Source organism: Nannobrachium achirus (genome assembly GCF_963921795.1).
Source record: "Nannobrachium achirus genome assembly, chromosome: 17".
NCBI lineage: Eukaryota > Metazoa > Chordata > Actinopteri > Myctophiformes > Myctophidae > Nannobrachium > Nannobrachium achirus.
Window position 1 is genome coordinate 32,009,815 of NC_137824.1, and position 27,110 is coordinate 32,036,924.

Below are 27,110 nucleotides of genomic sequence, written 5' to 3' on the forward strand. Positions count from 1 at the left end.
CAGATAATTGACAGGATAGGTTCATGCTTCATTTGACATCACAATATATATTATAAATGGTCAGCGTCAGTGCAACCACACTTGCAATTTCCAAGAATTGCACTAGTTGTGCATGTTCTAATTCACCTGAAATTGTGTGTGTGTGTGTGTGTGTGTGTGTGTGTGTGTGTGTGTGTGTGTGTGTGTGTGTGTGTGTGTGTGTGTGTGTGTGTGTGTGTGTGTGTGTGTGTGTGTGTGTGTGGAGAAAGATTCATGCAGGGCTCCCTTTTTCTAATGTGTTATTGAAAGCGTAGCCTACTTTCTTTGCTTCTCTGCATATTCATTTTCTGAACCAATAAAAAGAAAAAAGAGACAGTGGTGAAATAAAATCTCTGAAGCCTTTTATTCTCGGAGCGAGAAGGCGTTGTTGACGAAATGAAAGGACCCTTGACACACATGGTTTTGACTTTGAGCAGCCAGTGGTCATTCAGAATAGCCTGGTGTGGAGCTGCTGTGGATGTAGGGGTTGCTATAGCAGCCATGATGGGGGACTTCAGTTGCATTCAAACAGTGGGGATTTAGAGCTGTGTATGCCATGGAGCGGTCTTTCGTTGACAGTGGTGGAAAAGGTTATTTAGTCATTTTATACTTAAAAGTATCAATACTGCAATACTCTGTTAGAAGTAAAAGTCTTGAATTCAAAATGTACTTGAGTGAAAGTACAAAAGTATTGTTATTCAAAATGTACTTAAAGTACCAAAAGTAGAAAGTACTCATTATGCAGTTTTCAAATGTATAAAAATCATTTGAAAATAACATTAAGTAGCCTATCAATCTATGTAGAAAATAGTCTGTTAGAAGTACAAGTTCGGTATTCAAAATGTTACTTGAGTAAAAGCACAAAAGTATCTGCATCATCAAAATATACTTAAAAGTAGACGTACAGGACTCATTATGCATGAAGTCCCATTTCACAAGTTTTTTAATGTATAAAATGTGTAAAATCGCAGATCTACAAGCTCACAATGCATCGCAAAGCGCTGTAGATCGTCTATTTTCAAATTGCTAAAGTATAAAGGTCTGACGTGGTTTTGTAATAATAATAAAAATCGACAAAGTAACTGTAGCAACTAAAGTGGTAAAATAATGATAGTGGAGTAAAAGTACAATATTTGCCTTGAGATGTAGTGGAGTAGAAATGAAATTATAGAAAACTGGAAGTAGCCTATACAGTAAAGTAAAAAGTAAAGAATATTGTACTTAAAGGGGAAGACCACCCATTTTCAATATTGAACTATGTCATTAATATAACTTAGAGGAGTTGTGTGGAAATAGAAAAAAAGTTCCCCCCCTTCTGTGTTGCCTAGAACTGGAAGCTTGATTTTGGGGTTTGTATTGTAAAGTACAACGGTGTGATGTCATCAAGTTGTACTTTACAATACAAACCCCAAAATCAATCCTCCAGTTCTAGGCAACACAGAAGAGGGGGAACTTTTTTTTCTATTTCCACACAACTCCTCTAAGGTATATTAATGACATATTTCAACATTGAAAATGGGTGGTCTTCCCCTTTAAGTATACAGTACTTGAGTAAATGTAAACGTTTCCACCACTGCTGGTTGCCAAGTAGTGTAGTCCTGTCTGAAGCTCATATCCTCTGGCTGAGCAGGGACTGCCTATGGGGCTTTTAAGCCGTGACATCATTTTGTAGGCAGAGGAGAATCTGCCCCCAGAGCATTTTCTGTCCCTTGCTATTTTCAACAGATCCGAGACAGAAATAACGACTAAAGTATAATTCTAACACTTTCCTTTCAACAACAAAGAGAAGAAAAATGTGTAAATAGTAAAAATAGTAAAAAGATTCACGGAAACTGGGGGCAAAAATTGTCCTCTGCCTACAAAATGATGTCATACTTAACAGCCCCATAGCTCTTGCCTGAGAGATAGATAGACATTTGGTCTCTCATGCAGGGATGCAGGTTAGGAAAATAACCAATTACAGCAGTGAGTGATATTCGCTTATACTGTAGGTGATGACCAAACAAATAGAGCGTTTGAACTTTGAAGCGTTCATATTTCTCTGAATTCTCTCACTCAGTCTCCTATTCTATTGGAAATGTTTTCTCTTTGTCACTCATCTCCACTGCTGTTTCGCAATAATACTCCAGGTTCTATATGGTGTTGAGTTTCATGCAACTTCAGCTTGAATAATGTAAGACAATATGGATGCATCCCAGTTGAGTGTGAAGTAAGACACATTTAACTGTACCATTGTGGCTTATGTATACACTTTTGTCTTGTACAGTAGGAACATTTGTGGCCGTTCAGACTAAAGATAACAGGCCTACTACATTATTAACCGCTTAATCCCTATCTTATACAGGGATTTATTTAAAAAATGAACAAAAATAAGCTCACAACGACCTTGTCTGGGATTTTAGATTTCTTTTTCTTCTTTTTAAATGTTCACACACCATGCCCAAATAGGGATGCTGATGCCAGTTTGAAAGTGGTTATAAGAAGTTTAAATGCAGGTCAGATGGGTTCAGTGGTAGAAAGTATATTTACTCAAGTAGCCTATTGTAGGCAAAATTAGGTACTTTTTTTAACCTTACTTGTGTTCATTTAAAACTATACTTATACTACTATATCTCTCTGAAGAAAATATTGTATTATTAAGGCATTTGACATGTTTAATTATTATTATTATTATTATGGCTTTTTATTATATTACACCCAACATATAGTCATTACCAGCTGCAACATTTGTGACAACACATCAATGAATCACTAATTACAGTCCAAGGATTGTGAAATGGAGGACTGCATAATGAGTATTTTATGCTTGGTATTGTAAGTATACGCCAATATTGTTTTTACATGGCAATTTTTAATACATTATAGAGCATGTTCTACATTGTGGTATTGCTATTACCTATTGCTTTTACCTAAGTAGATCATCTGATTATGTATTCCACCACAGGGTCGGTTTTATCTCATTATGTATGCCACCACAGGGTCGGTTTTAGAGGCATAAGCTCCATTTCTGTCAATAAAAATGAGTTAAAAATAGCAACTTCATCCCAGTAGCTGCACCAAAAAGAAGAATTGTCTGCACTGTCCACCAAAACAACCTCAAATCACTTTTATGTGTGTTTGTTTATGTGTGTTTTATGTGTTTGTGGGGAGGCCATTCAAAGTTGTTTTTGTATAAAATGTGTGTGATGCAGTATGGCCTATAGTGCATTTAGCATAGCAGCGAGTTGGCTCAACTAAATGCTTCATAGCAGCACACAGTGATACACTGACCTAAATGCTTTACTCTATATAGCACATTTCAACTACGACTTTGATTATCAATCTTTTTAACCACTTAAACACCATATTGATCAGGGTCCCTCAGGGCTCTATAGCAGGCAACTTTGACAATGGAGAGGGCCACTATATTTTCACACTCACTCGAGAGGGCCACAATATGCAGTCAGAAAAATAGCAAAAATAGCAGATCTAAGCTCAAAACACGTCTCACTGTTACATGTTTTGAGCTTGTAGATCTGTTATTGGAATTGGAATCCTGAATTATTTTTAGATATCTTTTTGAGCGGTGCAAACCGCTCCTATAAGTGGCTGTGCGTATGTCTGTAGCCTTTTTCCTCAGCAAAACGTGCCACCGCGCACTTCACGTTGGGTGTGATTTTAATTGGAATCCTGAAAAGTTAAAATTGTATAGAATTTCAAATGAATTTGCCAGTTGCCCATGTACAGTGTTCTCTATAGGCTAGTCCCTCAACACCAAATCTCTTAGCTGAAAACAGCAGCTCTACAAGCTCACAACGTGACACATTGACAACTTGTCAGCTTGTAGATCAGCTATTCTCACCAAATGTTTGCCCCGGAATAGGGATGCTATGGTTCAAGTGGGTTCAAGTCGCATTATGATTATAGTCCATGGATCCCCGTTTCTGATAACATTTGTATCTCAGCATGTGAATCAGCTCAACATTATATTCAAACTGAATAATATGGATTTTGACGCAATGAGATTATGCTGCAAATAAAGTAAACAATTGATCGCTTTCATTTGTTTCACTGATTTATAAGCACATTCCCATGACTCTGTAAATTAATGCCTGCCTCTATAGTTGGATTAAAACATTTGTTTCTTTTTTGGGGGCATTGTTCAAAGTTTTTACAGCAAGCCGATAAAGTTCACCCCCAAAATGACTTTTTTTCTATTGATTACTCATGCCATGGAGAGTAGAGTTCAATAATATTTTTTGGTTTTTGTCGCATTCCTAAGACAAAAATTTGATTTGAGTAAATTTACCCCCATTGATTCCGGATGGTGACCCGTTTCGAAACGGGTCACCATCCGAAATGAATGGGGGTAAATTTATTGTTATCACATTTATGTCTTAGGAATGTGACAAAAAACTAAAAATATTATTGAACTCTACTCTCCATGGTATGAGTAATCAATAGAAAACTTTTCATTTTGGGGGTGAACTACTCCTTTAACATCAAACGTCTGGGGATGTTGGTACTCTAATAGATTTATTGGAGCGTTGTTATTGCTTTAATTTTGTGTTTATGCGTTTTGGGGGACTCAGCACCCAAAGTAATACGTCTAGAGTCTAGACTAAAGAGACTAGAGTGCATTGATTATTCACTATTCAGTGAAGGTTATAAGATAATTGTAGTTCCTCCTAAAAACGTTGTTGTTTCTTTTACACAAGTGTACCAAAGAGATGTGCAGGTTTCATAACATAGCAGTTGGGCTCAGTGTTTGCCAACAGTTGCTCATTGTTTGGACTGAAAACAAGGCTGGGCTAATTGTGCTGACCTCATAATCTGCTGATTTGGGTTGTAGCCACTTCAGTTTATGCACCTCGTCCTCGGCCCCTAGAGGGCAGTGTTGCATTTAAGTGTATGGAGAAAGAGAAACATGCATCTGTGATATATTCAGTTATGAATTACTGGAGCACCAGGAAAGTGGTGTTCTCTACTATTAGCTTACAACCCATTGTTTTGTACCAAATGACTTCAGGAGTAACCATAAGGTCAACTCATAATGGGAATATGGCAGGAGGAAAAAAAGTTAAGATGCTTAAATTGTTTAAAGGGAGTAAACTCTTGAACACAAGTAGCCTAATAAAAGGTAAAGGCTCCGTCTATGATATATTTAGTGTGTTCTTTTATTCGTATGATTTGTTTGACTGCCTCTCAAAACAGTCCAGAGTTGAACTACAGGGTCAGAGTCATTAGTTCAATGACTGTCCAACATTAAAATCCACGATTTACTTATCTTCTGCATAGGGTTACTTCCCTTTTCAATGGGGGTCCAGTTGATTCATGTTGCAGTAATTTCATGGAGGCCATGAAGGCCATGGCCACCATACCCCTTCAGTTTGGTCTTATGTCCTTAGACCTTGAGGCCACAGTGTGGCCTTGATGACCACATTGCCCCTGTGCCGCAGCTGATTTAATCATTTTCTCTTCTGCCATTTTCACGTCAATACAGTTTTTAGACACTGTCATTTGTTGAATAGTTGAAGCTGCACTATATTTATCTTTCCTTTTCTAACCCGGATTTGAACATGAAATTGTACCATTTTGAGCTAAAAGAGCCTGCCTGCTTGCTCAGGGGATAAGTTTAATCTAAATGTATTTAATGTAAAAATATAATCTTTTGTCAGATCCTGTGTCTAGGTGTACACAATGAATACAGTACAACCAGCCCAACTGTATATAAGTTATATTGTATTAACATACTGTTGTGATGGGTAGTAGGCGACAGCCCTATGACACATGTGTGTCTGTGGATGTGGTTAACATGGGAATCAGTTGACTATAGATTTGAGATACCTATAGTTAAATAAGCTTATTTAGCTTTCTTTTTTTTTCAGGTATCATTCAATTAATTGTTTGTTTTATTTGATGGCCTAGGCCTTGCATTTGGCCTTTGTATGCTATCATTAAAAAAAGAAAGAAAGGGAAAAAAGCCAAGTAGGTTTGCCCCAGGCCTGCCACCGGTTCCTTTCTCCACTGCACTCGCAGGAAGGAGGTCAACAGGTCTCCGTGTCCAGGAGCAACTGTGCTCTTTCTTCTGCAGTGGCCTTCAGAAATTGAGAGACATAATCAAACCCAACACCAATAGGAGGGAGTCTCTCAAATTGAGAGACTCCTGTTGATGATTGAGATGCTCATGCACTAATCAAATCAAATGTTATTTGTATAGCACATTTGCAACAGGGTTGAACCAAAGTGCTGCACAAAGCATATTATGCTCTGTCTGCTAGTTGCACTTGCTCATATCACCACCAATGGCTGCATGGCAGTTGTTAATGCTGCGCTGCTCACTTAAAAATAAAATGCAGAGGACACATTTCAAGTACTGTATGACTAAATCTTATCCATCATAAGTGAGCAGCTGTTGGCTGTCGCACTCAGGGGTGCTTTTGTTCAAGCACTCTTTGACACATTGCTGAGAACCGGAATCGAACCTGGGACCAGGCAGGCTTTTTAATTGTGAGGTGGCTCATGGTAGCGGACATAGTACATACCGGTATAGTAGTACATCTTGCAATGGGCCTGGTGTACAAGATACACTACACCACTAATTAAGATACCCATGTACCTGACAAAATACTTCCAAAACGTCAAGGATGAGATCACGTCCAACACAGATTTGTCTCAAACAATGGGTTAAATTCCTTCTCCTGCTATGCCGCAAAAAATGGGTAAAAAGACTATAAGCCTATCCTTACCTCCCCCTGACCTTTCAACTGTAATTACCATTTATTTTCTTCTTTTTTTATGATATTTTCTATAGTAGGCCTACTGTGTTTTATTTGTCCGTCATTCAATGTTAAGTTAAAAAAAGGACCACAATTGAAACAAGCCTGGAGGCTTTCTTGTGGTGTTCATTCTTTTAGTTGACCTTGTACCAGTGAACTGTACTGTCATGTACCTTTTCCAATGCAAACTTCTAATAAAGTCTTCAGTCAATCAATCAATGCATGGGCCCGGCCCACAGGCGTAGCAGTCCAGCAGCCTAAGCTCCAATGTATAGCCTGACAGTGCGTTGCAGGTTCGAGTCCTGATCCCAACAGCCTTTATGTGTCAATCTCTCTTCCCATTGTCTACCTACTGTACAATCAATAAAGGCATACCCCCCGCCCCCCAAAAAAGATGCATGCCCCCCTTCCCATATACACAGATGGCAGTATGTATAATAACATAACCCCCCAAAAAGATGCATGCCCCCCTTCCCATGTACACAGATGGCAGTATGTATAATAACATAAATTCTTAAAAGAAAAAACTATTCTCAATAATATATATCAATAAAAACCAAGACCAAAAATAAGATATGTATAAACACAGAATTACACAAATCAACTCAACCTATCACACTATCTGAAGCTTCTTCAATGTAACCATTATTATTAATTCCAAGAACCTCTCCCATATCTTACAGGACACAGAAGGTTTCTTCCTAATTATTATGTTAGTTTCTCATAATGCTAAACTGGAAGTTAAATTCCTCAACCAAAAGCCGTGGGGGCAGTAACATTCTTCCAACATGTGATTGCATGTAACAGGCAGAGGTCAATCATTATCTTTTCTTTTTTATTTAGTGCACGATTTAATGGGTAAATACTGAATATACATAATGTACAGGGGTGGCTCCTATCAATGGGTTAGAGGGTGCATGGGGCTTAGGCCTCCCTACTCTATGGAGGAAATAATATAAATTATTATTATTAAAATGTTTTAGAAGAGATAATTTTAAATGCTGGTGGAACCTAAAGCAGCAACAGCATTTAGGACAGAGAGGAACTGAAACAGGCAAAATAAATAATATATACTGTAACACTACCACTGACCTCCAAACTGACCTCCAAAATGTTTTCTCCTCACAACTCCACAAGCAATGAAATAGGGTAGTAGCTTTGATATTCCAGTTTAGTTGGTATTTATTTAATATTGCAGTTTACAGGTAAAGAACGTATACCAGATTGTAGCTGTTTTTCTATTTCTCTGTCCTTGTCTAGTAAGAACGTAGTAGGATACTCAACCTCCACCCCAGGATGACTTTGTGAGAGACACCCAAAATTCGACACAAACATGAGGGGAAATACATTCTGATATAATGCCACCAAAATGTGGAATGTCCTACCAACAGCCACAACACTTCTCGATTCCCCAACCAAATCTGACATAAAAATATGGCTGTTCTGTTCTAGAAATATAATTGGACTTCGATAAATTGACTCCCTAATAGCTTGCCCCAGAAATGCAAACAACACACTCCCTCAGGGAGCTCCACAGAAAGAGCCCTGTGTGAGTGGCATCCTCCCCCCCCCCCCTCTGTACAAATACCTATTATTGCTTTTCTGTAAACATATATTGCTTTTAGTGTTGTTGCTGATATGTAATGTATTGTCTGTCATTGTCTGAATTGAGATTAATTTAATACAATTGACCAAATTGGAATCCCCCCCACCCCCCATAACAGTAAGCTACTACTGCTGTATAGGCCTACTGTTTCTACTGCTAATACTGTACTTAAATAAATCAAAAACGTGGCCCACTCTCCTGTGAAGTCCATCAAATTCCTGCCAGGCTGCCACCATGTGCCCCCCAATAAATAAATAATTAAATACATAATAATAATAACAATATAGGCCTAATTAAGCAATTAAGGCCTAATTAAGCAATATAACCAAATATATAATATAGGCCTAAAAATTTAAATGGCTCACATCTTACTTACTAGGTGGTAGATAGAACTGAGAAGCCCATTGACTTTGTTTTTCCCCTCTCCCCGTACCCCATTATTTATTATTAATGTATTGACCTAAATGTGAACTTATGTAGCAATCTTGTATTAATATTATTGCCAAATACCTTAATATTCTGCAGTGCTTTCAACTTACTCGACTATAGTAATAGACTAATTAATAAATAAATGAGCAGCCAATCTTAAAATTGGGTACATGATCTAATTAGACGCTATCATCACCAGTTGAGAGACAAAGGCCATAACGTCATGGATGAATAAATTCACACACAATTCTCCATTCGCACCCCCCCCCCCCCCCCCACAACAAATACTCCTGCATCATGCATGCGAGTGCATGCGTCCGTGCGTGCGTGCGTGAGGGTAGCACTACAGTACTAGCATACTGTACAACGAACGAATAACTGAAGAAGCAAATCAATAAGAGTTGAATGTGAGTTAATTGCTGCCATCCTAAAAACAATATTGTCAGGCCAGACAGCCTTTCGCAGACAGATATTTATTTTTAATCCACGAGCCACATATTTAAGTGTGCCTCTTCAGCCATATCATGTAAACTCAGAAGGAAAAGAAGAATTCAGTCAGACAGAATAATGATCAAAATGAATTACGTCAATAAGGTATTAGCCGACAATCGGCGGTGTTGTTTTGTTGACAACAAAGTGCCGTACCCCGTCGCCTCCAGTAGGTGGCAGTGCGCGTTGTAAACAGGTCCTGGTCGGTTCTCCATTTTGTATGTTTTTCAAGAGGTTAGCGCCTGCTTTCTCCATGGCTTAAGGTAACTGGCTCCTCCACCGCTGCCCCGCGTTTCACGCGTTCCTCCGCGAACCGTTCCAGCGCTCAGAGAAGAGAAGAAAGCCCGAAGAAAGCCCCCGTGCGGGATTATATTATCCACATTAGCCAGCGTTAGCATGTAGCTAGGCGGCTAACTAAGGCTAGCTGGTGGAGGAGGTAAACATCCACAGCTTGGTGTTGATCATAGCAACTTGCAGCGACCAAAACAATGCTGTCAGATGACCTGTGGACACACACCAGCTATCAGGCGTTTAAAGGGTAAATATATATATATATGCACCCGTTGTGTTGTTGTTGTTGCTGTTGCTTTTGAGTGAGAATGTTATCGCCGCAGGGTTATGTTTGCAAACAGACGGGATTAACGAGGGGGGTTTACGTTGGCTAGGTGGCTAAGCTACCTAGCTATGTGGCTGCTGCTAACGACATTTGAGGGGGGGAATGTCAGGCTAAACGGCCAGCAGCGCTGAGCTAACGTTAGCCTAGCTTCTTGGACCAAACTTCATCATGCACTGCGCAGAGCGCTAAAAACACCAACCGTAGTGTACTAGATGATATATTGCTTTTTGGAAAATTATTTTTTACAGATGAAGGACATGATTCTCATTAGGTGACACGATATGATAGCGCTATACTTTATGACGTGTGCACTAGCAGTTTATTTATTAGCTGAAGAAACGTTTTACGAGGGCGCGCGCTTGCCCGCAGAGAGGAGACCAGCACCCCGGCGCGCGTGGCAACTTCTGCCCGTGTAACGTGAACGCAAAAGTAATCAACTCAGTAACTGGTGGTGGAGCTTCTTAGTAAAAGATTAGTTCAGTATACAGTTGTTGATGAGGGTCAAGTGTGACTTGAAATCCAGAAATTGCACAAAAAAACAACACTACTTTTGGGATAGTTCATGGGATAGTTCATGATTTGTCATTTAGCTACTTTAAGTGACAAGGGTTGATATCCTTTTCATTCAACTTTCCCTCTTGCTAGTGCCCTCCTGATTTTATAAATTGTCCATAAGACAGGGGGAGTTAATTTGTTCCACTGTTACATAGGACCACAATGGAAAACAAGTCCCCAGGACTTTTGTGTTATCCTTTTAGCCCAAAACCCAAATATCTGCTGTTTACATTTCTATCTAATAAAGAATTCAATCAATCAATCCAACCATCCTTGCCCTTTGCCTCTAATATGTCTGTCTGTCTGACTGACTCTCTGAAGGATCGAAAGATGGATCAAGGTGGAGTGAAGAAGATCAGATATACCAGAGATGACCATTTAAGTAAGCTGGTCTACACTGAAAGTCCAGAGGAGGGAGCCCCGTTGAAGATCGCCCCCCACAGTGCCATGTCCATCACCTCCACTGCCTCTGTCGTCCTACCGTCCAGCCCGTTGATGCAGCCCGGTGACGTCCCCAGCAGCCTCAGCGACATCTCTCTTCCAGAGGAGCTCACCTCGGCCTCCGTAGGCCTCTTCCTGGAGGATCCAGAACCCAAAGGGAACGCCAGGGACCAGAGGCTCCAGGCTCAGACCCATTGCTTCTCCCGCCTGGAGAGCAGCAGCACGGAGCTGACCCACTCCCACTCCATGGACTCTCTCATAGGGGGCTCAGACCCCAACCTTTTCCCCATGAAGACCGAGGACTTCTCCATTGATAAGGGAGACCAGGACCCCATGGACCTGGATCACGTTGCCTTCGGGCACATTGGGAGAGACATGGACATGAACCAGAAGTTGTTCAGCGACAACACCCTGGACCTGCTCCACGACTTCGAGCTCACCGGCTCACCCTCAGATTTCTATGTCGGGGATGACGCCTTCCTGTCCACCCTGGCGGATGATTCTCTGCTTGGGGACGTTACCTCGGAGAAGGACGGCAAGTCCTCTCTGAGCGGGGCCGCCAACGCCGGCTCCGCCACTCTCAATGGCGGCGGCAGCCTCGGCAGTGTCGGCACGCAGGAGGAATCCAGCTCTAGCACGTCCAACACTCCCACCCCGACCACCCCCGTAGCACCCCCCACGACCACCAGCACCTCCCTGACCGTGGTGGTAAAAAAAGAGAAAGACGCCGGCTTCATTCAGCTCTGCACCCCCGGCGTCATCAAGCAGGAGAAGTCGTCCGCGGGGCGGAGCTACTGCCAGGTGAGCGGGACGCCATCCTCATCGGATGTCCCCACGAGCCCCGGCGCTACCATCTCCATCTGTGGGGTCAGCACTTCGGGCGGCCAGAGCTACCGCTTCGGAGTCAACTCCTCCGGCAGCACCACGGCCTCTGGTGGCGGCGGTAGCAGCGGGTCCCCCCAGCAGAAAGAACAGAAGCCCATGTTCAGTGTGTACCAGCAGCTGACGACCATCGGCGATTCCTGGAACCGGGGCCAGGGGGCTGGAGACGCGGCGGGAATGCAGAGGGCCAGCGAGACTTTCTCCACTGCCAGCTACTCCAGGTAAGGAATGTGTGCTGTGGTCTGTTGGAGGCCTGTGTCAGAGTTATGTTTAGATCCATGAGTGGAATGAACTCCTGTACACACAGACAGAATTACATATTACTGTTGGAATGAGTTGCAGTTCATATGTGCCTTTGGATGTTACTGACGGCCTGTCAGTGACAACTAACGATTATTTTTCTTAACCCTAACCCTAAATTGAATAATTGATTTAAAAAAATATATATCAATTAATCTATTAAAAGAAAATCAATGATTTGTATAATGACTTAAAGTTATACCATGTAACTTTTTTTATAAAACAAATCTTAAAATTGTCCTAACTGTTAAATCGCTAAAGTTTTAGAACCCCCACTCTGTTATTTTCAGCTTCTGAAGCCTTCTCTTTATATGTTTTCTATGAGTTGTGAGGGGGGGAGAATTTCCCGGCAAAATGATGTCATCTCCCACATGATACACTACCGGCCAATCACAGCGCCGATCATACACCACCGGCCAATCACAGCGAGTCTTGCTGTCTCTAAAGGAAGTAGCTTCCCTCAGCAACTGTGTTTACATTGGTGAAGGAATCTTGCTTGCTACTCCCTCAATTCTGGTCTAAAAATGATGGGAGACGGCTCTACGGAATCGTATCGGCAAGGCGGAGGTGCTCGCGACGACCGCGGTGGTCCGCGGACCCCCGTTCCGGTGGTCCGCGGCGACTACGGCCGAAAAAAGCAATACCGCTACTGACCACTAGTTGAGCAGCTTCCACAGTACAGCTTTAAATCGATTTTTCTGATGAACCACTTAGGCCCTATACTTTATTGTAAAACAGTGTTGTGTGGAAATAGCCAGTCTACAAGCTCACAGTGCACCATGATGTGTTGTGAGCTTTAATATCTAGCTGAACTTAATTTCTGATATGAGGTCATTTGTTTTGTAAATATTTTAATGTAACTTCTTGCATCTTTGAGACTTGCATCAGCATGCAGCAGTTCACTTTCTTTGTTTGTAGTAGTATGTGTAGAGACTATAGAGAAATGTTTAAATTCCAGACGTTTCAGCTGTCATTTCTGATCTTACCAACAGCGCTTTTGCCTTAGCAATAGTAGAGTGAAAGTGGGTCCTGGGTTCTTTACCAACAAGTGCTGTCTCATGGCAGGCTTGAGAAATGTTTGCATAAAATCTGTTTTTATTTAGCCCAAATCTCACAGCATTTAATGTACAGTGCATTGCATGATGACGCCGTTGCAATAATGGGCTCAGATTTGTGTTGTGGTGAAAACAGGCACCACTGCTAAACGCCAGGGGAATTCCACTTCCCTCAAGTCTCAAACATTCGACTGCAAAACAAGCCTGAGTCAGTTTCACTGCTTGTTTAGCAGGCTGACCTCCTCCTACCACTGTTAAGTTTGCCTTTGTTCATTTTAAGAACCACCCTGCATTTGCTTTTTTTTAATCTGCTTAAGTTTGTTGTCCCGCTGTGCTGTTGAGTAGCTCCAGCTAAACTCAACAGATGACAGATGTACAGTTACAGTTACCGTGTGATCCACTCTCGATTAGGTCATTTTAGGTATATTCATTAAATCCTCCAGCTACACAGTGCCAAAAATAAACCCACGGGGTGTGCAGTATCTGGGTGATCCAACTTCAACCCCTCCCCTTCCCCCCCCAAAGACTCAGAGCAGGTCAGTGGGTTCATTCAACAAATGGTATGAATGGGATTGTAGCATCTATGGAATGCTGTTACAGCCAATTGTTCTGTTAGAGGAAGCTTTTTCAATATGGAATAACCGAAAGGAAAAAGTGGTCCAGTTGTTCACATTGTTGCTCCCGTAGAGAGCTGACTTCTGACTTCATTTAGGCTTGTAGCCATTTACAGTGAGTGCCGAAGCTCGTGCAGAAATTGTTCCATCGTGTTACTGGTGTTGCGTGAGACCCCACAATGTATCTTTTGTCCACTTATTTGTTTGCTGCCCGTGTAGATTTTTACGGGCTTGCCTGTAAAGTTGGCCGTGGGGCCCGAGGCCCGGTAGCTGTAGCTGACACTGACACGTCTTAAGAATGAAGCAGCTGCTCTCAGGTTTGTCTCGGTGTTAATCGCCGTCGACGCGCGTTCACGAACTTCACGCCTGTCTGATTCGCAGCTTCTGAAGGGAGGTGATGTCTAAAAAAGAAAAAACATGACATGCAGAAGAGTCTCATTCCAGCCAGGAGTACACCTCAGCTTATGGGTTTGTTTTCCTTTATGAAAAATCATTCTGTCCAAATGATTTTGTGACCTGACTTGACATTGGCAGTGTAAACGGAATAATATTATTGAATGGACAACGCCTTCTGTCATGAAACGTCATGGATTCCTGTAAGCCGCCCTAACGGCGGTGATCGGGAACAGATGCGGCCATGACACAAGATATGCCACATCTTGATTTCAAGTATTGGCACTTTCACCTGTGTGTCCCTATTTTGGGTATGTTGTTATAGGCGAAATCATTCTAAAATCAGATCTACAAGTAGCAAAAACAGCTTTGTTAAGCACTGTCCTTGTGCTATCCAGAGGTGTGTGCATACGTGAGGTCATATGACCTGTGTTTCCATTTGCTGCGTGATAGCTGGACATCATTTTTGTGAGGCGTCTGTCCACCTCCATTTGTGTGACATTTACAGGCCTGGGAGATCGCAGAGGGGGCTACAAACAGCAGCTCCCTGGATTTCAGGGGGTTTGGTTTTGGCTCCTCTGAATTAGCATGCAGCGACCCCGCTGAAGTTGAAACTCTGTGGACCTGTGTGAGCCCCCCTGGCGTCAGGCAAAGTCTCCTTGCAGTCCTCCCCTGCCCCTCCCCCAAGGGGATCTGTGCTCTGCACCCCCACTGACATAAGTCATAGAAAAGGTGGAATAACAGTTTAATCACATGCCAGTGTGCCTCTCTCCCTCCTAGGCCGAGGTTTATTTTTCTTCCATACCTCCTCTCTGCTCGTATGCGTTTGTGCATTACCATTTACCATCTTACTCAAGGACCAGTTCTCACAATGTCTTATAATGGTCTGCTTTGTTTTCTCTTGTTGTTTGGATTGGAAGCCCACACCCTCATCGTTTTGTTCACATTTCTTTTCATGGCATCGTGACCTATCTCTGAGTTGACTTGAATGGGTTGGGGTTTACCTGTAAGCTTAGCTGCATGAAATATGTTGCAGGATGGATGGGTATCTTGTAGATAATCCAGCAGTATGTCTTATGTAACATTAGTTTTTTTTTCTCCCCCTGTGGTATTTCCTCTCTCAGTCAGTGACATGCCTCAGAATTTAGCTCGCATGTTTTGTTGTATAGAAACGGCATTATGCATAATTAGCACATATGCTGCTGTTGACTTCAGAACAGCCTCGCTCTTGTTTGTCACATTAGAGATGGCTGCTTGCTGAAATAAGGGACGTTCTGCTCCATATGATCAACGCAGTCCTTCACAATGTCTCATATAGGTTAGTGGACTGCTGCCAAATCATGTGTGGATGTAAAGAACACAGCATAGGGTTTCATGAAAAGAGTTGTTGATATAATCAGTTAATCACCAGCTCGCACAACACAGAACACAAAGGCCTAAGGCATGTTATGTTACAGCATGAAGTGCTTTATGACCAATATGCATGTTTTTTCAAGGTGTCATTTGGGCTTTCAGATGAATGCAAGGCGTTGGTTTTCAAATGTAATTTCTTCATTCCTGCCCTCATTTCCTGTGCTTTTAAATCCACGTCGATGGATCATAACTTGGAGACATTAGTTTGTTACATCAGTAAGTCTTCTTACGCCTGTCTCAGCGTGGCAAGTTTCATTGGATGCAATAGTGATTGACTTTAAAGGCCCTTTATCTGGGATTGTTTTAACATACTAGGGTTACAGTATATTATATTCCCATGAATCCAAATGTATAGGTCTCTTTTCCTTCAACTTTATTTATATTGCCCTTAATCACTGTTACAGTCTCAACAGACCCACATATAACAAACGGTACCAACAAACTGATTTGAAAAGCCCAGAATTCAGCAAATACAATTTAAACATAATCTAGTCTGCTAGTTCATCTATCAAATGGAATAAAAAAAACGATAGAATAAAGACATGTTTCAATTCAACATAGCTAAGTATTATTTTTCAACCTATTTGTTTGTGTGTATAACTCAGTGGGCCATATATATTCATATGACACGAGCCTAAAGCACTGAATTATAAAAAGCCACATTGGCTTGTATGATGGAACAGCTGGGTCAGTGATTGGGGAAATGAAATGGACACTTTCTCTTTGCTTCTTGTTGTAATTCATAAGCTGTGTGTAGCCACAATCCACTGACTCGGTTGGTTCATAAAGCAAAGAAGACTATAAATATTAAAACCACTGTCGAAAGAGATGTTTTTGTTTATAAATAACATAGCTGTGCAATTTAAATATGGATCGTTTCCAACCACTGCCTCGTGGCTTTACCCCATCTTGGACACATGCTAACATAAATATCATTGAAATATTTATACAAGTTATGTACACAAGTTAGCATGGTGATTAATGTCAGTTGTAGTTAACCAATGTCTGATGAGGAAACCTCTTGAGATTTCAGCAATCCAGTTTAATCTTGACTTACTTGAATGGCCCTTGTGTTGCCTGGGATTTGTAACCAGGTCCTGTTATCAACACGTTTTATTGTAGCAAATTATTCCCAACTTCAAAACCTGGGTCTAATCAAACTACGATAAACCCAAGTTGTTGGTCCTCATACGTCACAGAGGCCTGGCCTCCTTTGAGCATGTCAATCTGTTCAGGCACAGAGATGCTAAATAATTAGTATTCATTGAAGTGTCTTTGACCTGCTGGCATGCCTGGTTCAGCACAGGGACAAGCGATAACTTGGGAAGGCAGGGCACAGCTGATCTGGAGTCTGCTGAACAGTTGGGTCAGTGTGTGTGTGTGTGTTTTAGTCATGAACTGTTTTCACATCTTATTAAGCCACAGGAATAGTCTAAGGCCTCAGTCTTCACGTAGTGTTTTGAGAGCAAGCGTTGGAACAGGGTCTCTATTCAGTCTTAAGGTCTGTGACACGCCCTCGTCCCCTCTCTTTCTCTCTCGCTCTCTCGCTCGTGTTCTCCCTTTTACTGCTATTGTCCTCTTTGGTGCTCCAGCTTCCTGTGGACAAGGGCAGAAACCTTGACAGTCAGCAGAAGCTATGTGCTAGCATAAATCACCTTTTATGTAGCCGAGTTAGTGTGAGTGCATGAATGCGACATGCGTATAAGTGAGTGAGAAATTGTCTCGCACCTACACACTTGTGCATGAGTGTGTAGGTAGGTGGTGTGCGCATGTGTGAGTGCGTGTGGGTGGGTGTGTGATTAGCACTGTGGCTAGCAGGCAGGCAGACCACAGAGCTGTGCTGTGTAGCGCTCCTCCACTCTCCTGACCTACTTTTCCCTCTTGCGTCCCACAGCTGGCGCAGGGTAAACACTCCGGATCAAATGCCTGCCATTCCAGTTGCGTTTCTCTCATTACTGTGCACATTTCCTCCTCCTCCTTTAACCACATCTTCTTTCGTTATTGTTGTATTGCCTTGTTTTTGAACGGGGTTCTAGAAACTCAGATTTTGAGGTTAAGAGGATCCAGCTAAGCTTGTGTTTTCGGTTTGATAAACATATCCTGCTCGCTTTGCTGCTGTACAGTCGGTTGCTGCCGAGTCAGCAGATTGAAACTTCTTCTCTGAAGGAGTTCCTCCCACATTCAGTGGTATGCATTCCTGCTTTACAGTCCTACAGCAACAGTAGTAGCTACCCTAGTAGCCTCTTTCACAGCTCCAGTAAGCCGCGCAGTCCCTGCTGTGCTTAATATGGAAACTTATTTGGAAACTTTTTTTTTCTCTTATGGAGTCAAGGGTTAGGTTCAGTATTCCCTTCTGATGTTTGAAGCCAAATGGCGGCTGACTGCTCCTGCCTACAGAACTCTGCTGCGAATAATGGCTTGATTTATACTTGGTTACGTGTTGTGTTGCACATTGGAAATAAATAGCATATCTGTAAGCTCACACGTTGACAAAACTTCCCACTGCAATGTGTTGTGAGCTTGTAAATCATCTACTCTTGAAGTAGAAAAATCAGCCAGTATATAATGGCTTTGCAGTGAGCTGTTTGAAAGCCTTCACAGGAGTGGCAGGACAGAGGAGCGAAAGAATGGAGACGGATCTGTTTAAAGATACCATGTGTGAGGGCTTCCTCTCTAGCGTATCACAAATATAATCAAGGCCTGTGGCCATGAAAACTCTTCCTCCAAGTGCCACTAGCAAGTTGCTCTGAAGAAAGGCTGACAAAATATACACAGTGGTTGTTATTGCAGTTAATTCTCTAGTGACGGCTTGCATCACGCGAATATCCCACAGACCCACGCGGCGGCCGTGGTGTCCGTAAAAAGAATTAATTAGCTACGTCATGAGATGAGAATTAGTCCATGTTGCTGTGGGGAGGCAGGCAGGGTGGGGGCAGAATGATCTCCTGTAAGCTTTGCAGGCTTCGTCCAGCCCTGTGCTTTTGTTTGTCGTGAGAATGATTCAGAGTGAAGGGACCAGTTCCTCTGTCTATTTTGGTGGCTCTTGCCCTGAGGGAAGGAGCGGTTAACTCTGAGAGAGCGAGGGAGGGAATTTAAGAGAGGGTGAATAGCGTGAGAGTTAGTTTATGATAAGTCGTGGTGTGAAATGAGGTTGGCTTATGTGAGCCAGATAGATGAGAAATTGTGAGATAATTGTTAGGCCCATCTGTTTTTCTTTTCTTCATATTTACACCACCACCCTGGCCTGCACACCCACGACCAACCAGGACCACCCAGCACATACAAATTGCACCCAGCACCGCCTTGCTGACTAGGGCTGTCACGATTAGGACAAAATAATCGATGTCACGATTAGGACAAAAGAATCGCGATTGACGAATATATCGTCTTTCTTTTCTCCATTTTATGCTACTATGATAGTAGGCTATGAGCTTTACTCATACTGTACACCTTGATGAAGAGCAATGCTTTTTGAACATCAGTTCAGTGGTGTAAAGTAACTATTAAGTATATTTACGTGCAAAGTCTGCAAACTTTAGTTTAGCCCTATTATACAGTGGCTATTTGAAAATAGCAAAGTGACGCGTAGTGAAAATAGCCGATCTACAAGCCCACAACAACGCGTCGCGATGCGTTGTGAAAATAGCCGACAACTGAAAAAATAGCCGACAACTGAAAATAGCGACAATAGCCGATGTTTATCACAATCCAACATCTATAGCCTACTATAGTCTAGTCGTCGTCTTTGTGTGATCATTCATCATCATCCTCCTCCAGAACAGAGCAGCAGCGCTAAGCTAAGCTGCAGTAAAGACTCTTGTCCTCAAAGCCTTTTTCTGTATCGTATCAAAAGGAATATAGTCCCGGGATATGTATGGTACATGTGTCTGTACTTCCGAGCTTTTTAATTAAATTGGATAATTGACGATAATCGTGAATATCAAAAATATTCGCGAATATCAAAAATAATCGCGAATAGACGATTATGTATTAATCGTGACTGCCCTATTGCTGACCCTCTCTCAGGAAATGGGGAGAGAGATGGGGAGGCTGTTGGTTGTTTAGGGGTGTGACCTTAACAGAGTCCCCCCTCCCCCTACACACACTGAGCAAAGCATTGAGGATCGTGTTCCTGTTTGTGTCAGCGGGGTTGACGGGGCAGAAGTAGGTTAATGAGGATGATGCAGGCTGTAACTGGGACAAATGTGCATGCAAGGGCAGTCAGACGGACACACGTACGTGTACACAAACACACGCGCGTCACCTGAAAAGATGAAGATGTTAGATGGGAGTGTGCTCTGATCTGCCAGCCTCCCAGCTAACCTTGGATTAGGACTTGTCAAGCAGAGCTGTGGGACACAGGCTAAGTACCTTATTTAAACCCGCGCTGATGTGATCACCTCGGGTTAACCTGACTGGTTACCGTTCACAGCACCTCTCTCTCACTTGAGGCGAGTGAAAGTTGTCTGTGGATCCCCATTCACAGCCCTTAGCACGGTTCCCAGTGCGCCGCATGAGTCCCCATGCACTGCACAGCCCGCAGCACGCGTTCACATGCACAGCATGTAGTGCGAGTCACAGTGCACAGCCCTTAGCTTGAGCCCCCGCGCACACACAGCCCCTATCTCTGTGCTCTGACCGACTGAGAGAAAATGAGAACATCCGGCAGACAGCTCCCAGGCACTTAGTCGCCATATGGTTTTTGAAAAGAGGAAATTCGGTCTCTCCGCCTTGTCATGCACCATGATTGGCGTGCCTCTGTGAAATCCACAAGAGATGAAACAGATTTTGACTTTTATCACAGCAAGGGCGGGCCGGGTGAAGCTGGGACAGTTCTACATACCAAATGGCAGTGGTGGAAAAAGTACTCAAATGTTTTACTACTCAAATATTGATACTTTAAGTTAAAAGTATCAATATTGCAATGCAGAAATACTGTTAAAAGTAGAAGTCTGGAATTCTAAATCTACTTGAGAGTAAAAGTACAAAAGTATTTGCATCAAAATATACTTAAAGTAGCTAAAGTAAATGTACTAGTTATGAAGAATGTCCCAACTAAATTGTATAAAAGTATTTTGAAAATAGCTGGCTATTTTCAAATGGCCAAGTTTAAATAGGGTTGAAGTGGTAAATGTATGTTTTGTGATAATAATCAAAAATCTACAAAGTTACTAGTAACTAAAGTTTTAAAAGAAATAGAGTGGAGTAAAAGTACAATATTTGAGATGTACTGGAGTAGAATTAAAATCATTGAAAATTGGAAATACTTGAGTACAAATACCTCAAAATTGTACTTCTTAAGTAATTTTACTGCCAAATGGGTCTCTAGATCTTCTTTGCACAGCTATGTGTTGGGGGCAAAGCAGTCACTCTGGCTCTAATTTGTTGTTTGGAGTCAAGTGGAATAACAAGCGCAATGCCATAGTAATTGGATTTAGCCCAGTAGCTTCTAAAGTCTTTCCATAAAGCTGTCCTGCTCATACCTTTAGCCCTGATCTCCGTCAACCAATGAAGAACAGCCTGGCTGCAACCACTCCCCTCTGTGACATCACCCTGCAGTGACATCAGCCTATCCCACCCACCCCACGCCTCACTCTAGGGGCTTGAGGTGTGTGTGTGTGTGTGTGTGTGTGTGTGTGTGTGTGTGTGTGTGTGTGTGTGTGTGTGTGTGTGTGTGTGTGTGTGTGTGTGTGTGTGTGTGTGTGTGTGTGTGTGTGTGTGTGTGTGTGTGTGTGTGTGTGTGTGTGTGTGTGTGTGTGTGTGTGTGTGTGTGTGTGTGTGTGTCCGTCTTAACTGTGTGTTAAGGAGATCCTGTGAAAATGCCTTCTACCGTCCAGTCATGTGATTAAACAGATGGCTTGTTGGCAGCATCATAGCAGCCGCACGGCCCTATGTGTGTGTATATTTGTATTGGTGTGACACACACACACACACACACACACACACACACACACACTGTATTTATAACCCTCCCTCAGCTGTAGTTACTCATATGCTGATTGTACAAACTGCAGGCCATCGCACACACTTGTAAAGAGGACAGTGGCAGCATCTCTCAGTTTACAGTCCAGCTTGCAACAGCTCAATCTGTAGCCCTCCTCAATTTACACCAGCGCATTAACGTGATGCATGCCCCCTCGTTCAGAGACCAGAGAATCAGTCATTAACGTGACTACAGCACCCTTCAAGTTGTCAGTGAAGAGAATAGCTGTGGCCGGATTCAGTATGTGAATATACCATTCGTCAGCATCTGACATGAACCTTTAACCTGAAGCTGTATGCTTGGCTACTGGTCCCCTTCTTTGTGACATTTAAGGGCTGATAAGAATGCAGGAAGAAAGCCATGTTTCTGATCCATGAAGCTGGGTTGGTTTTGCGCTGTGCCAATGGAGCTCTTGCAGGTCCAGGATGTAGTCATTCGGTGGCATTTTATGCCAGCAAGAGCCGTTGGCCGCCGCGTCCACGTCCATGGACGCGGCCGTGGACGCGTCCACGGACGCGGCCGCGAAAAAAACGTCCGTGGACGCGAGGCCGCGTCCACGGACGCAAACGGCCGGCCGTCCCGGCCGTGGACGCGACCGTGGACGCGGCCGTGGACGCAGACGGCCGGGGACGCGGCCGTGGACGCGGCCGTGGACGAGGCCGCGGCCGTGGACGCAAACGGCCGGCCGTGGACGCAAACGGCCGGCCGTGGACGGGTCCATGGACGAGGCCGCGAAAAAAAGGCAGCGAAAAAGAAAAAAAAAGGTGTCTATTGTATGTATTTTTTGATGGAGATTTCAAATATGACCTTCTTTTTTGCATAGGACAACTCTAACCTGCATCAATTGGTATTTTATAATTGCCAATTGTACCCTATCCATCTAAAAAACAAATTGGATGTCTATTGTATGTATTTTTTGATGGAGAATTCAAATATTAATTTCTTTTTGGGATAGGACAACTCTAACCTGCATCAATTGGTATTTTATAATTGCCAATTGTACCCTATCCATCTCAAAAACAAATTGGATGTCTATTGTATGTATTTTTTGATGGGGAATTCAAATGTTACCTTCTTTTTTAGATATGACAACTCTAACCTAAATCAATTGGTGCATCAACCTACTTACTATCTATCTATCTGTCTATCTATCTATCTATCTACATTTATATAAAGCTGTTCTTGCATTTGAATTCAAGTCTGACACAAGTTAAGGTTAACTTAGGTAGTATTTCATTTTGCTGGCTTTTAGGGTCTGTGTGTGAGTGTGTAGGCTCACAAATTATTATAATTGTCTATAAGTGACTGACTATCTATCTATCTATCTATCTATCTATCTATCTATCTATCTATCTATCTATCTATACTTCACCTTTAGTCCAGAAGAGAGTTCAGCCTCAGGAACTTGCACACATGGAACTGTGTCATGACTGTGTCATGGAGCTAAAACAGAGCTATGTTAAATACTCACAATGACTCTGATGGACCAATCAGGGTGGTGGTGGGGGGAGGGATCAACAATAGACAGAAACTGGATAATGCTTTGTTAACTGTCCCACCTAAGTCCCTGCTAGTCTGAACAAACATCACCTTCCCTCTCATAACACTACTACTACTACATTTATATAAAGCTGCTCTTGCATTTGAATTCAAGTCTGACACAAGTTAAGGTTAACTTAGGTAGTATTTCATTTCGCTGGCTTTTAGGGTCTGTGTGAGTGTGTAGGCTCACAAATTATTATAATTGTCATTAAGTGACTCTGAGATCTATCCATCCATCCATCCATCCATCCATCCATCCATCCATCCATCTATTTATTTATACTTACTGTTTACATTTTCTATAAATATTTATTTCTATATAAAACTCAGTTGTGTGGAGTTATTGTGTGCCCTTTCTTGTTGCTAAAGAGTCCATTTGTTCACTAGACATTAAGTCAAGGTTACTATTTTGAGTTGAAGCTAAGTGTTTTATTGCTTTGTGGTTTAACATGATTTAAAAGGCAAATTCATTGTTATGGTTACTTTAGAAGACTGCTTTTGCATTCATGAGTTAAGAGAGCCAAGCTAATTCAAAGAGTTAGGTTAAAGGAACACAAAACATGACCTAACTCACAGCTGCCATTGGACAGACAGTTACAACATACTCTTATCTTTCACAGAACAGACAATTATCATTTATTTTATCTATTTGAGACTATGTAGCTGCTCTAGGGGAAATAGAGCATTATATCAGCCTATTCAATTGATAATGACCAATGGGTGCCAGTTTCTAAGTAGTTAAAGCATATTAACATAACAATATATGTGGCCTAGACATGGATATTGCCCAATCAACTCGTAATCTACAGAAATGTCCACCACATCACACAGTATAAAACCTAGTAGGCTTAGTGGATTACCTATGTTAAATCATGTCAGGTTAGTTTGGTTCAAGGTTCAAGTATAATAATTTATGAGACAAAAATGTAACACAAATGTGCACAAATGTACAATCACATCTAGGCTAGAATGATAACATAAAGTCCTGACTACTCCTTGTTATTGTGGTCCTAAATACTACAATGATTAGTTTGGATGCATTGCTTCTATCATGTCCAATTAAAAATAAATACATTACATACATACAGAAATCTGCCTTCTCCTGTATTGTATTAGTGACATTCATTATAAATAGTAAAATAACAGGACAGAGCAAAAAAGGCCTCTGTTGTGTCTTTATCTGATCACATGCAATCAGACACTCACACTGCACAGCAATATATAAACTTTATTACAGGCTCAAGGCCCACAGGGTAAGAAGACAATACATTACAAAGATAATAATTTAAAAAAACAACAACAGAGAGTACATTCACCGAGCCCCACCGGAGCTAAATAGGCACTCATGCCACTCATGCCAGTGTCCACTAATGGTAGACGTGTACCTGACAGAGCTACATCCAGGGTCTGTCATCAGTCTCTGGAACAATCTGAAACAATGTATCTTTCCTGTGGCTGTTATAATGAACACAAACAGATCAGAAAGTAATTTAACATACAACAATGTACGGGATTCCTTTCTATTAAAAGCAAAATCATCACTGGGTCAAAGTTGTTGCTTGGTTCTCCCCATATAAAGGCATGTAGGTAACAGTAACATGATATTATGTCATGAATGATAAAAGTAATGTTTAAACACTTTGATGTGTGTGAGTTCATCTGGAGACTTACTCAGTCTGTGACTTACAGAGATCTTGATGGTCTTTGGGTTCCACCTGTTCATCAGAATTGCCGCTGGTGCCGTCTAGAGATTTCATCTTCACTTGAAGTCTGGAGTCTTGAAATGATGTACAGTGTATTCTGGACAGTTGTGGACACTCTGCAACTAACCTAACCTAACGCACACTATGTGTTAATGTTGATCAATATAATAATGTAAAAATACAAAGTTAAGTAGACCTAAGTAAGAAATAGTAAATACATTGTAATAATACATTGAAGGGGAAATGTAGAAAAACAAATGCAACTCAGCATTGAATTTATGGCAAACATTTTGCTACTCAACCCTTTCCAAATAATATACAATTAAGAAGTGGGATGTTCCACTTAGTAAGAGAAAGAATTAATGAAATATTATTTTTTTAAAAAGCTAGAAGACTCACCTATTATAGTAACCATGTGAATTGCTAATAATGTTATGGGTCAGATGTGTAAAGATCTATCACATTGTATTGTTCTTTTCAGACTCAACAACAATAATAATGATGATGTTACTTAAATGCTGATCAATGTGTGAATCTGGCTCTTATCAGGTGTGTGTTTTCTCTCCCTGTCCTGTGCTGTCCTCAGTTAAACCAAGACAGTGCTGTTGTGACCAATGTGGAAAAAGCCTTCAGCTCAATTTATTATCTCAAAGTAGACCAGAGAATTCATACCGGAGTGAAGCCATTCAGCTGTGAACAATGTGGGAAGTATTTTGCTCGTCTGGACAATTAAAAGATCATAAGCGTTCACATACTGGAGAGATTGTTGTGACCAGTGTGGGAAAAGATTTGTTCAAAAGGGGATTTTAAGAGAACACCTGAGAATTCACACTAGAGAGAAGCCCTATTGCTGTGACCAGTGTGGGAAAAGCTTTACTCGATTGTCTTATCTCAAAATACATGAACGAATTCACACAGGAGAGAAACCGTACGGCTGTGTCCAATGTGGGGAAAAGTTCAGTTTAACGGCTGCTCTGAAAGTACACCAGAGATTTCACACCGAAGAAAAGCCTTACTGCTGTGAACACTGTGGCAAACGTTTCACTGTAAAATCTAGCCTCGTACAACACAAGAAGATTCACACTTGAGAGAGACCTTACTGCTGTCACCAATGTGGGAAAAGGTTCACTCTGAAGACGGCTCTGAAAAGACACCTGAAAATCCACACTGGTGAGAAGCCATATACTGCTGTGTCCAGTGTGAGAAAAGGTTCAGTGATATGCATCATCTCAAAGCACACCAGAAAAATCACACTGGAAAAAAACCTTATTGCTGTGACCAGTGTGGAAAGAGCTTTCCTAGACTGGAACATATCAAAATACACCAACAAATTCACACCGGAGAGAAACCTTATATCTGTAACCAATGTGGGGAAAACTCTGTCAGGTACACGTCTACCGTTAGAGGCCACTGGCATGAGTGCCTCTTTAGCTCCGGTGGGGCTTGGAGAATGTACTCTGTTGTTGTTTTTTTAATTATTATCTTTGTAATGTATGGTCTTCTTACCCTGTGGGCCTTGAGCCTGTAATAAAGTATTGCTGTGCAGTGTGAGTGTCTGATTGCATGTGATCAGATAAAGACACAACAGAGGCCTTTTTTGCTCTGTCCTGTTATTTTACTATTTATAATGAATGTCACTAATACAATACAGGAGAAGGCAGATTTCTGTATGTATGTAATGTATTTATTTTTAATTGGACATGATAGAAGCAATGCATCCAAACTAATCATTGTAGTATTTAGGACCACAATAACAAGGAGTAGTCAGGACTTTATGTTATCATTCTAGCCTAGATGTGATTGTACATTTGTGCTGTTTACATTTTTGTCTCATAAATTATTATACTTGAATCTTGAACCAAACTAACCTGACATGATTTAACATAGGTAATCCACTAAGCCTACTAGGTTTTATACTGTGTGATGTGGTGGACATTTCTGTAGATTACGAGTTGATTGGGCAATGTCCATGTCTAGGCCACATATATTGTTATGTTAATATGCTTTAACTACTTAGAAACTGGCACCCATTGGTCATTATCAATTGAATAGGCTGATATAATGCTCTATTTCCCCTAGAGCAGCTACATAGTCTCAAATAGATAATAAATGATAATTGTCTGTTCTGTGAAAGATAAGAGTATGTTGTAACTGTCTGTCCAATGGCAGCTGTGAGTTAGGTCATGTTTTGTGTTCCTTTAACCTAACTCTTTGAATTAGCTTGGCTCTCTTAACTCATGAATGCAAAAGCAGTCTTCTAAAGTAACCATAACAATGAATTTGCCTTTTAAATCATGTTAAACCACAAAGCAA

General features: G+C 41.6%; 1 protein-coding gene across 1 annotated transcript in view; it reads left to right on the forward strand.

Annotated features, from left to right (window-relative positions):
- Positions 1-9,505: 9,505 nt before the first annotated feature.
- The window catches only part of nr3c1 (nuclear receptor subfamily 3, group C, member 1 (glucocorticoid receptor)), a 34,397-nt gene continuing 16,792 nt past the window's right edge, over positions 9,506-27,110 (forward strand). Inside the window, exons 1-2 of the mRNA XM_080746350.1 lie at positions 9,506-9,838; positions 10,793-12,015. Of these exons, the coding sequence (XP_080602476.1) occupies positions 10,802-12,015 (1,214 nt within the window). The 5' untranslated portion in view covers positions 9,506-9,838; positions 10,793-10,801. The remainder of the gene's footprint in view (positions 9,839-10,792; positions 12,016-27,110) is intronic.